General features: G+C 41.9%; 1 protein-coding gene across 14 annotated transcripts in view; it reads right to left on the reverse strand.

Moving 5' to 3' along the window:
* Nucleotides 1-12,076, reverse strand: part of ARHGEF28 (Rho guanine nucleotide exchange factor 28) — a 183,240-nt gene that overhangs the window by 108,887 nt on the left and 62,277 nt on the right. For 10 of the 14 annotated variants that reach the window (XM_039544706.1, XM_039544704.1, XM_039544701.1 and 7 more), the window contains 3 exons: nucleotides 10,543-10,615; nucleotides 5,304-5,356; nucleotides 2,696-2,756 (listed from right to left, as the gene is read on the reverse strand). In XM_039544706.1, the coding sequence (XP_039400640.1) occupies nucleotides 2,696-2,756; nucleotides 5,304-5,356; nucleotides 10,543-10,615 (187 nt within the window). The remainder of the gene's footprint in view (nucleotides 1-2,695; nucleotides 2,757-5,303; nucleotides 5,357-10,542; nucleotides 10,616-12,076) is intronic. The other 4 variants (XM_039544715.1, XM_039544716.1, XM_039544711.1 and 1 more) reach the window with 1 other exon arrangement.

Genomic DNA, 12,076 nt, shown 5'->3' on the forward strand with positions numbered 1-12,076 from the left:
ACCATCATTTTACATGCCTTTACAGTGTTATTACTTATGCAGGGCATGTAGACTTATTCCAGAATATGAATCAGTCTATGCACAAAAGCACCCAAGTCACATACACACAAACTATTATTTTTGCCAACATACTCTTAATTCCCTTTATAAACTTCTACATTCCTGGGACAGGGAGGCAATACATGGATGCAACATATACATGCTAAAGTTACTGAACAGACAGCATCTCTCACAATTGTGATTTGCGATACTTATGATTAGAGAATGGATTATTATTAGAGATTATTAGAAATATTGAGCCAGAATGTTCTCTCTGGCATCTGTGGATTTACACCAGTGTAGAATCAGACCCATTCCCCCTACTGCCCCACATAAAAAAACAAGCAGCAAAGAGTCCTGTGGCACCTTATAGACTAACAGACGTATTGGAGCATGAGCTTTCGTGGGTGAATACCCACTTTGTTGGATGCATGTAGTGGAAATTTCCAGGGGCAGGTGTATATATATGCAAGCAAGAAGCAGGCTAGAGATAACGAGGTTAGTTCAATCAGGGAGGAGGAGGCCCTGTTCCAGCAGCTGAGGTGTGAAAACCAAGGGAGAAGAAACTGCTTTTGTAGTTGGCAAGCCATTCACAGTCTTTGTTTAATCCTGAACTGATGGTGTCAAATTTGCAGATGAACTGAAGCTCAGCAGTTTCTCTTTGAAGTCTGGTCCTGAAGTTTTTTTGCTGCAGGATGGCTACCTTTAAATCTGCTATTGTGTGTCCAGGGAGATTGAAGTGTTCTCCTACAGGTTTTTGTATATTGCCATTCCTAGTAAATGATTTGTGTCCATTTATCCTTTTCCATAGGGACTGTCCATTTTGGCCGATGTACATAGCAGAGGGGCATTGCTGGCATATGGTGGACGTGCAGGTGAATGAACCGGTGATGGTGTGGCTGATCTGGTTAGGTGCTGTGATGGTGTCGCTGGTGTAGATATGTGGGCAGAGTTGGCATCGAGGTTTGTTGCATGGATTGGTTCCTGAGTTAGAGTTACTATGGTGCGGTGTGCAGTTACTGGTAAGAATATGCTTCAGGTTGGCAGGTTGTCTGTGGGAGAGGACTGGCCTGCCACTCAAGGCCTGTGAAAGTGAGGGATCATTGTCCAGGATGGGTTGTAGATCCCTGATGATGCGTTGGAGGGGTTTTAGCTGGGGACTGTAGGTGATGGCCAGTGGAGTTCTGTTGGTTTCTTTCTTGGGTTTGTCTTGCAGTAGGAGGCTTCTGGGTACACGTCTGGCTCTGTTGATCTGTTTCCTTATTTCCTCATGCGGGTATTGTAGTTTTGAGAATGCTTGGTAAAGATTTTGTAGGTGCTGGTCTCTGTCTGAGGGGTTGTGGCAGATGTGGTTATACCTCAGTGCTTGGCTGTAGACAATGGATCGTGTGGTGTGCCCGGGATGGAAGCTGGAGGCATGAAGGTAGGCATAGCAGTCGGTAGGTTTTCAGCATAGGGTGGTGTTAATGTGACCATCACTTATTTGCACCGTGGTGTCTAGGAAGTGGACTTCCTGTGTAGATTGGTCCAGGCTGAGGTTGATGGTGCGGTGGAAGCTGTTGAAATCGTGGTGGAATTTTTCCAGAGTCTCCTTCCCATGGGTCCAGATGATGAAGATGTCATCATTGTAGCGTAGGTAGAGAAGGGGCGTGAGTAGACGAGAGCTGAGGAAGCGTTGTTCCAGGTCAGCCATAAAAATGTTGGCATATTGTGGGGCCATGCGGGTGCCCATTGCAGTGCCACTGATCTGGAGGTATATATTGTCATCAAATTTGAAATAGTTGTGTGTGAGGATACATGCACTACATGCATCCGACGAAGTGGGTATTCACCCACGAAAGCTCACGCTCCAATACGTCTGTTAGTCTATAAGGTGCCATAGGACTCTTTGCTGCTTGTACAGATCCAGACTAACACGGCTACCCCTCTGATACATTTAAAAAACCAAGGTGACTCTTATCTCTGTAGCAAGGTCTGTTAAGTTTGCACACCGGTTGTTTGAGTATCGACAATCTGAGTTATCTGTTCCATTTATGCCACTGTACCTTATTGCAAATAAAACAGCCTGGCCATTTCTGGCTGGAACCCCAGCTCTCATTGGCTGAACTAATTGACTCTTTGCCCACTTCCTTCTTGTTCTGCTTTGTATTATCAGATGTTTGCACTTTGTACTGTAGCTTTTCCCAAACTTGGAAATTTTCCTCACTGTTTTGCTTGTATTTGATTGTGTTATTGGCTGCTGGGCTTACCTAGCTATATCTTTAATCTATCTACGGGAACTCTAATGCATCCATCCCCAGAGTATCTAGACATTTCTTTACGTGTGTTTCATTTAATCTTCATTCATTTAAGTTAATTGTATCGATTCTTTTCAAGATTTTCATTTACGTTTACGTTGCTGGAAGGTCCTAGAATATCACAGGTGGATACAAGGACCTAAATACAAACAAGAGTCTGATACAGTTTTCCTTCTGAATAACACAAATTTGGCTGATTGCGCCTTTTGGTTGTAGCCATGTGGTGCTGCTCATTAAAGTTAGTTGTCCTGCTTCTTTTAGAGAAACTGTCTGTCTGCTATGTATTTGGATCTATGATAGCATTGTAGCATATAGATCAATCACTTCTGGAAGAGGGAAAACTACTAACAATTTCTTACCTATATCCAACAAGACCTGGTCTTCATTTTCACTTGAGGAAACCACAGGATCTCTGAAAGGCTAGAAAAAGGAAATTTGAGCTAAATTTTTAAGATGAATGGTGAAGTTTGAACGTCATTACAAACAGTGTGTGGTGCTTCCAGAATTCTCTTAAAATCTTTTCAGCACCATTTGTTCATTTATTTCAATAAATTCAGAAAATAAAGAACTGCCTACCCCAGGCTTTATGTACCTTTAATGCTGTTATGAGCTGGGTGAAACCTTGTTCTGGGTTGAGTTAAAAACCTTGTTCTAACTCAGTGATTCTCAAACTTTTGTACTGGTGACCCCTTCCACATAGCAAGCCTCTGAGTGTAGCCCCCATTATAAATTAAAAACACTTTTTAATATATTTAACACCATTATAAATGCTGGAGGCAAAGCGGGGTTTGGGGTGGAGGCTGACAACTCATGACCCCCCATGTAATAACCTAACGACTCCCAGAGGAGTCCCAACCCCCAGTTTGAGAACCCCTGTTATAACTGATGGGTGAAAATGCCCTTCATTGAAGATCGCTGTAAGAGACAGTTAAGGGGCTACACATAAAACAAGGCCTAACAGAATCTGCTCAGAAATGAGCAGGAGGCTCCACTGGGCATCACGACCAGGTGCATGCGTGCAAGCCAAGTCAGAACACCCAGAAACTGAGAAGAGACAGAATAGTGAGGGAGGCAGAGGCAAAAAGCAAGACAGCCAAGCAGTGGCCTGTGAGCAGAGTGTTACCCTGGAAAAAGCAAGAGACAGAACTTTTGGGTCTAAGGAGCTTGGGGCTGTAAAATAAGACACCACACTCCTTTTGTTCTTGCTTCCCCCTGAAGTCAGAAAAGCAGGACTTTGTACATCCCTTGGAAATAAACAAAACTGCATCAAAGAGAATACCAGACTCCACCAACTGGAACATCCCCTGAACTTTGACTAGCAAGCTGAGGTAGAAAGAGGCAACCATACATTAAAAATACAATTGCCTAAAAGATAAAACTAGCAGCCTCTCCTCCAGACAAAAAATAACTAAATAGAGATAAAAATCAAACCCAGACAATACCCCACCTCCCTACAAGCACTAGTCTTCATGGAGACACTCCCTCCGCAAGAGATCAGGCTTTATTGTGCCTTGGAGGGTCAACAAATACAGACCGTTTTGGAGCAGAGTGGGATATAAGTTTAAAACAAGAGGGGTCCAGCTCAAAGATCTCTAATGACCAAAGCTGTGAACTTATCATATAGGGAGAGGCAGTCTCAGGCCATTTACAGCTTTATAGGTCAGAACTAATTCCTCGCTGTCCAGAAATCAACAGGCAGCCACTGCAGATGAGGGATCACTAGTGTCACATGCTCCCAGCAACATAGGTGGGTTGCTACATTCTACCTCAACTTCAGGTTCCAGGTTGATGTAGCCGTAGGCAGCTGCAGTAATCTAATCTGAAGGTGACAAAGGCATGGATTATGGTAGTTATGGTCTGTGTCCACAAAAAATGGTCAGTCTCCTGGCCAGACGTAGAAAAAAGAAAACCAACACGGCCACCACTGCTACACAGAATCATCATTGGATTGGAAGGGACCTTGAGAGGTCATCTAGTCCAGTCCCCCGCACTCAAGGAAGGACTAAGTATTATAATCATCTATACCCAGCTGTAGCTCCAATACCACCCCCAGACTGCAAACTCTATTGACAAACAACAGACGCAGGCCCTAAGAAGATATTATTCCACCCATATCTTCCAGTTGCTTCTCAACCTACAAATATTACTTCAACCTTGTACATTCTGAGCCTCAGCCAGCTAGCTCTCGTCCACACCCAAATCTCAGTTTTGTAAACTAGAAAAAGTAAAACTGAGACCAAGGATGTCTTAGGGCACAACCTGAGACATACATTTAAAGCGTGATATAAAACAGACATCAAATACAGCTGAGTAATCAAAATGGGATTACATGCAAGCATCATAGCTTCTTTCTTCTATCAAGTGTAAAACATCCTATTTTACGTTAGATTCACGTAAAAATAATCCCAAGCAGGATCAATTTTTTTTATTCCAGAATTTCTCATTGTCAGTCTCTAGCAGGCTCTGTGTATGATCCTACAAATACTGCTAATGAGAGTTTCCCCCATGTTATCTCCCAGGCTCAAGATTACCTAAAACATCACCTCACTTTCCTGGACTTCCACTGCCCTTCTCAGCTCCACTCCTCGTGAACAATGGAACTCTCTATCTCAAGGAGGAAGCTGGTGCATATAAGAGATGGGGCTTCATCTCAACTGGTCCCAAGGCTGTAGAACACACTCCCATAGGAATGATCACAATCATCATGACTTTCCAATTCAGATGTAAGCTTCATTTCTTTGACCTGGCTTTCCAGCCCACCAACACATGACAGATTCATTGAAGAAAATAATAAACATACATACACATAACTTTTCCCTGGGGCAGGAATGGAAAGGAAATGTCACTTGGCAGGCATTAGTCACCTTATTTATTTTTTTTAAACTATGGAAGATGCTCAGATACCACAACATAAGGTGCAGTAGGAGAACTTAGAGGCTAGTTATTCATACAAGGATAAAGCTGTACCTTCACATCTTCACTTCCAGGTGCTGGTTCATCAGATGCCAAATTCATGGGATCTGTAAAAGCGAGATTTCTTATCAACTTCTAGTGATAAACAATGGAAGTTTGCTCTTTTTTTCAACTAGGAGAGGGGAAAAAAATAATGAACAAGCAAGCAAGCAACACAGAACAATGTACTTTTGTAGCATACACATCCCCCCAAACTAGCATACCAGTGGGCAGAATACTAGATGGTTGTACAACAAGCTGTTATGTTATTATGGACCAATTGTAAACAGGCTCTTGAGCTTAAAGGGACAGGCAGTGAAAATACATGTTGATTCATAAACGAGGCTGCTGATTTGTCCTCACAATAGCACAAATCAGAAGCTGTGCCTTAAACTATGGGAGATCCCAACTGCTGCGCACTGTCCTAAAGACGTCATGCATTTTAAAAATTAGCCCCTGCATTTTCAAGAAAAAGTGATAAAAAACTTCATTTCTGTCACTCTCTTTTATATGGTTTCTTCTCAAGACAATTGGAAAGGACACAGAGAACACAAAAACATGTTCAAACTCTGCAGGATCTGCCCAAGCACAGACATTTACAAAACAGCAAACAGAGCAGGAGTAATCTGCATGTAAATGAACACAACAAGCATCTGCAGGGCTTCCTAGAACTGTTAGCTACTGTCACATTTGCTGGTTAAAATAAAATAAAACTAAATATAAGGAAAAATTATGAAAATGGGAGGGTTTATTTCTTGTATATTGAGGCTTGTAACTCAAGATTCAGGTCTGCCCTCAGATATAGACTCAGCCTATATCTTAATAGACTTTCAGGTCAGAAGGGACCATCATGATCCTCTAGTCTGACCTCCTGCACATTGCAGGCCACAAAACCTCACCCACTCACTCCTGTAATAGAACCCTAACCTGGCTGAGTCACTGAAGTCCTCAAATCATGATTTAAAGACTTCAAGCTACAGAGAATCCACCATTTACACTAGTTTAAACCTGCAAGTGACCCGTGCCACATGCAGCAGAGGAAAGCAAAAACAGCCAGGGTCTCTGCCCATCTAACCCGGGGGGAAATTCCTTCCTGACCCCATATATGGTGATTAGTTAGACGCTGAGCACATGGGCAAGGCCCTCCAGCCAGACACAGATCTGCAGCTGCATTTTCAGTTTATCTTTGTAAAATCAGCTACTGCACATGAATTTAACCATAACTTAATACTTAAAAAGCAAGTATATCTTAGTATTTTGGGGGATATCATTCATAGACCTTTGATGCTTGCTATACCTTTTCCCATCCTGAACTCTGTGCAGAGTCCAGGGAGGTTACAAACCAATAACATTGTACCAATCCATCCCCTCACAAGAACAGCTGCCTGGTATCTAAGTCCAGCTGCAGACTCCAGCAACAATAATAAGGTCTAATCCTGCAATCCTTATTCAGATTAAGCTATCCGAGGATGAAATCCTGGCCCCACTGAAGTCAATAGGAGTTTTGCCATTCTGTACAAGTAAAGGCTACACAGGATTGGGTCCATACTGATTAATTTCTTAATGAATCACTTAATCATTATCTTCTGTTGCACCAGATGTGTGCCTCGCCCTGTTCCCCAACCCCATCTAGCGGGTTCCTGCTGAAATGCAGCAGGAATGTGAGAAGATGTGACAGTCCTTGTCTTGCAGAGAGATCACTGTATTCCACGCTAGGCAGGACCCACTTGGTACACAGTGCACAAGCTCCAACCAACCTGCAGATGGCGCAGAGGTACAAGTTACAAGCACCGCAACAGCAGCAGCAATTTCAACTACTGGCTAGTAGCTATTAGCACCACCAGTGAGAAAATGCTCTAAAAACATTAGTACATTTCTACTCCGATTCCTGCCTCTGCCTCAGGCTTCTCATGTGACCTTGAGCAAGTCACTTTACCACTCTGTCTCTCAAATGAGGACAATAATATCTTCCTGCCACACAGAGGTAAACTCTCTGTTGTTTAGGAGATGCTCTGGGTAAGGGCCAAATATAAATAGCTAGACAGAACACTGGTACTGTATCCTGCAATTGTTGCATCGAACTTCATGAGTGCCACCAAAGTCTAAAGGCAAGATTCCCAAAAGGTGTTTTTGGACCAGGCAACAATTCTATAAAACAACGAATTCATCCCGATAAAATAGGTGCCACGATAATGTAAAAATTTACCCATAGTATGGAAACAGATCATCCCAGACACCACCATGTAGTAACCGTGGATAAAGAATGACACTTTAATGATGGCCATGGTAACTCTGGGTATGTCTACACTGCAGCTGAGAACAAATCTTCCAGCTCAGATACACAGACGTGCTGGCAGGGCTCAAACCAGCGTGCTAAAAATAGTTGTGTGGACATTCCCGCTGGGGTGGAAGCTCAGGCTTGCAAGCCTACCCGACCCCTAGGCTTCAGAGCCCAAGCCAGAACATACAGTTGCTAGTTTTAGTGCTCTAGCTCGAACTCTGCTAATGCTAGCTCAAGCTCCATTAGCTTGCTCCCAGCTGCAGTGTAGACATACCCTAATTTTAAAAAGCAAGATGGAGAAAAAGAGCTGAACTTTATTAAGATAACGCCCAGGGAATGCTCCCCTAAATTCCTCTAGAAATTTTTCTAATACTACTGGCGTTCAGTTGACATTACTGTAATTCATTCCTACAATCCTTGGGGAAACTCTGTTTACTATGCAATAAGTGATTTAATATGTAGACATAAATTAGCTATGGCTCTAAATAATAATATTCTGCACAATTATTACTTGCCACAAACTTTCAAAATTAGAAAAATCACAAGATTTTTTATAACATAGGAATGGCTGAAATAATCAAAGTAAAATATATCTGTACTTTATTTTGCATCCTTAATAGAGAATGTGTCATTCTGTGTATTTGAATTTAATTAAGTTGCTATGGGAGATCCACTGTTAAGCCAGCAATATCACCTTACATTGACCCACTGCATTGCCCATCGTGAAATGCAATCAAACTGCTGTATTGCTATAGCAACCTGCAGTAGATAATAGCTCAGAGCTTCTGATAGTATTATGCTTTAAAAGTCTGTTGATCTTGACTTTAGGCCCACCCAGGAGTGAATAAGTATTACTTATTGGAACAATAGGTTTTTTAAACTCTAAGGGGCATCCCTTTATGAAGTTACTGCAAAGAATTTTGTGCTCTAAGCTCAGCCCCTAAATTAACAAAAGTATTTAACAGAATATTGTAGGAGTTTTATGGATCATTTGTTACATGATTTTTGTTTGTAGCAGCAAAAAATTTAATTTTGTTTCCAACAAAACAATTTTGTTTTGTCTTTTTAGCTCTTGTTAGCAGAAGGTAGAACATGGATCAAAGTTATCAATTATATTAGTGATTTTCAGGTATCTGGGTTCAATGACTGTATGAAAAGCAACAAATACACATATAGCTAGAGCTTTTGTCAGCTGATAGAATATTCCTTTTTGCCAGCTGATAGAAATATGAACATCAATGACAGTACTAAACTATATGAAGATACAGAAACACTGATTCATTATTATTAGATATTTCTATAGTGGTAGTACCCAAAGGATCCACTGTCAAGATTCTGTCCCCACTGTGCTGGGCACTGTATAAATACACAGGTCTGCAAAAGTCAAGTACTCAGCCTGCTACGGTGATGAGCAATTCCTGTAATGGTTGAATGCCAGGAGCTGAAGGCACTCGGCACCACACAAAGTTGCTCAGTATCAGCTTGCAGGTTTGAACCCAAAATGAGAGGGTATAGTCAGAAAATAAATGATTCCTGCAGTGCTAAATCAATATTTATTGATATTTGCTATTTGCATGCACCAAGTCAGGCTGCTTGGACATGCACTAAGAAAAACTACCATGCATGACATGCATTGCCCAACTGCTGCTATATCACATCATCTGCTGTTAGTGACACACAGCAGAAGGTACAAGATCACATTGACCATTGGCACTCTGAGAAAACTGCACCCAAGATGATAAAGTTTTTGATAGCACAGTATGTAATTCCTTGTATTATAAACAGTTGCTTATATTTACAAAAGTAGATTTTAGACTGGTAGTGTTAATGCTGATTATTGCTGATGGTGACTTTAGAACTTCCTTTATTATGTTAATTGCCTGTGGGTTGCTGGAGAAGTTGGGCACAAATTTCCAGCAAGAGCTTAATGGTGGCAATCACACTTAAGGAACTCTTAACTGTGTAACTGGAGCTAATGTCTATTAAGGAGGTCACTTCCTCAGTCTATCAACTCACTTGGAATAATTAGGTAATACCTTTGGAATCCAATTCTTATTTACATCATCATGCAGTGCTTGGCCCTGTAACGTTTATGCAACTGCTTAACTTTATGTTGGCTTCAATGGGACTTCTCACAGTGTATGAAGTTAAGAGCATGTGCATGTTTTACAGGATTAGGGCCTTATCTTGTAGAATTAGCCACTGCATACTAGCCAGTTCTTCCAGATAGACACTAATGTGCATGCAACAATGAGACCTTGAATCTAGGATAGTCATCAACTAAATGCCACATCAGAGTATTATAGACTTTTTAGTGAATTTTTTTATAACTCTTTTGTTCTAGGACCTTCTTGTTACAAGGTCTGCAACGCTCAGTATGATCTATCTGGTAAAGAAAAGTAATTATGGTCATGAAACAATATCCTACAATCCTTATACAAACTTGCAATTGAAATCAATATGGGAAACTTATTTAAAACCATTTGAATTTTGCCACAGTAAAGAGTTCAGGACTGGCCACTAAAATTGTTCATAAAATGCTTAATTCATTCTTCTTTAATTCACTCCTATCTTTATTAACCAGATCTTTTTGACTTCACTGGAACTTCTTGCAAGTTGACCTGTTTTTATTTCAGCTGAATACTGCCCTCTTCTGGAATTGTAGTGAGGTTGTAATTTAGCTGTTTTAATTTTTTAACATTCTTTTTAAAAGACTTTTTCAATTATTAGAAATGCTTGTGAACATTTTTAGGTTTAATTTACCTATGTGATTATTTCAATGGTCTGTAGAATGCATAATTTCATACCTCCCTTATAATGAAATACTTTATCTATTTTACCATTATCTATTGCACAGATCTCTGATATCATGTGTACTAAGCGATCTTCCTAAATAAATATATGGCACAAGGACACATGCTACCTTATCTGGGACTTTAGAAAGCTATTACGACCAAAGATGAAAAGCTGTACCTTCTGCAGAATCTGTTGAATTGCAGGGCATTTGTGGTCCTTCCACTGTCCCAGCTTGTTTTGAATTAAGACTCTAAAAAACACCAAATTCAAAACAACAACTTTCTTGGATACCCATACATATTAATACACCCATACATGTATGCACACACACACAAAACCAAAGAAAGTCAAATACATACATTAAAGTTAATATTAAAAAGTTATACATATATTTTGGGGAGAGAATTTATAAAATATTTTAAACTAAAAATATTTGGGGAAAATTTACTTTGTGTTGTGTAACATATCAGATTTAAGATTTGTACTGTATGTCGCACATCCTTTCTCTAGAAAAAAATATGTTTGCGTTAATATAGCTCTTTATATATTCAAAGTTCTGTACTTCTTAACCCCCATAACTGTCCTGTATGGTACAAGAATTTTACAGCTGAAGAAACTAAGATGGAAAGGTGAAGTGACTTCCCCAAGGCTATACAATGAATGAGTAGGTGAGTCAGGATTAGAACTCAGAACCTCCTTGACTCTTAGTTCTGTGCTTATTCCTCCATACCGTGGAAATCCATATAAAGATGGTACTGAATTGAACTGTGTGTGTCATATAGTCAGTTTGAATTTGTAACCTGTGATGCTACACAATTAAATAAAGGTTCAACCAGGGCCATCCCTAGCCATTTTGGTGCCCTATGCACCCCACCCCCCTGCGCAGGGGGGGCTTCCCCAGGCCTCCATGGGGGGGCGGGAGCAGGCTTGGGAGGCGGGGGAAAACCACCCCCGAGCAAGAGCCAGCAGAGCAGGGTGGGTCTGGGTTGCTCCACTTCCTGCCACCCAATGAGTGCAGGACTGGCCCGACCCCTGCTGCAGTCCTCAGGGGAAGGGGTGGAGTTGGGGCGGAGCTGGGGCAGAGAAGGGGTGAGGTAGAGGCTTTGGGGAAGAGGTGGAGTGAGGGCAGGGCTAGGGCGGAGCAGGGGTGGGAAGAGGCGGGGCTGAGGCAGGGGCAGCTTTCCTGGGTGGCTCAGCTGGCCAGGGGATCGGGTTGGCCGCTGGAGCAGCACGCAGCTGTGTAGAGCACAGGGCCGGTTCCAGGGGTTTTGCCGCCCTAAGCAGCCAAAAAAAAAAGAAGAAGCTGCGATCGCGATCTGCGGCAATTCAGCGGGAGGTCCTTCGATCCGAGCTGGAGTGAGGGACCCTCCGCCGAATTGCCGCCGAATACCTGAAAGTGCGCCCTGCTCCAGAGTTGCCGCCCTAAGCACCTGCTTGATAAGCTGGTGCCTGGAGCTGGCCCTCGTAGAGCACCAGGAAATTTGGGACAACTTGGTGCCCCAAATTTCCTGGTGCCCTACGCAGCTGCGCACTTTGCACATGGGTAAGGACAGCCCTAGGCTTAACAAATATACAAAGTTCCCTGTTTCCAAGTATTTTTTAAGCATTAGCCAATAAATCACATGCATACTGCACTGCCACCTTTACAGTCTCTGGATCCCAGAAAGATCAAGGAGCCAAAATAGCTTCTACATAATTTAGAGCAAGCAGC

Source organism: Mauremys reevesii, linkage group 6, assembly GCF_016161935.1.
Source record: "Mauremys reevesii isolate NIE-2019 linkage group 6, ASM1616193v1, whole genome shotgun sequence".
Taxonomy (NCBI): Eukaryota; Metazoa; Chordata; order Testudines; family Geoemydidae; genus Mauremys; species Mauremys reevesii.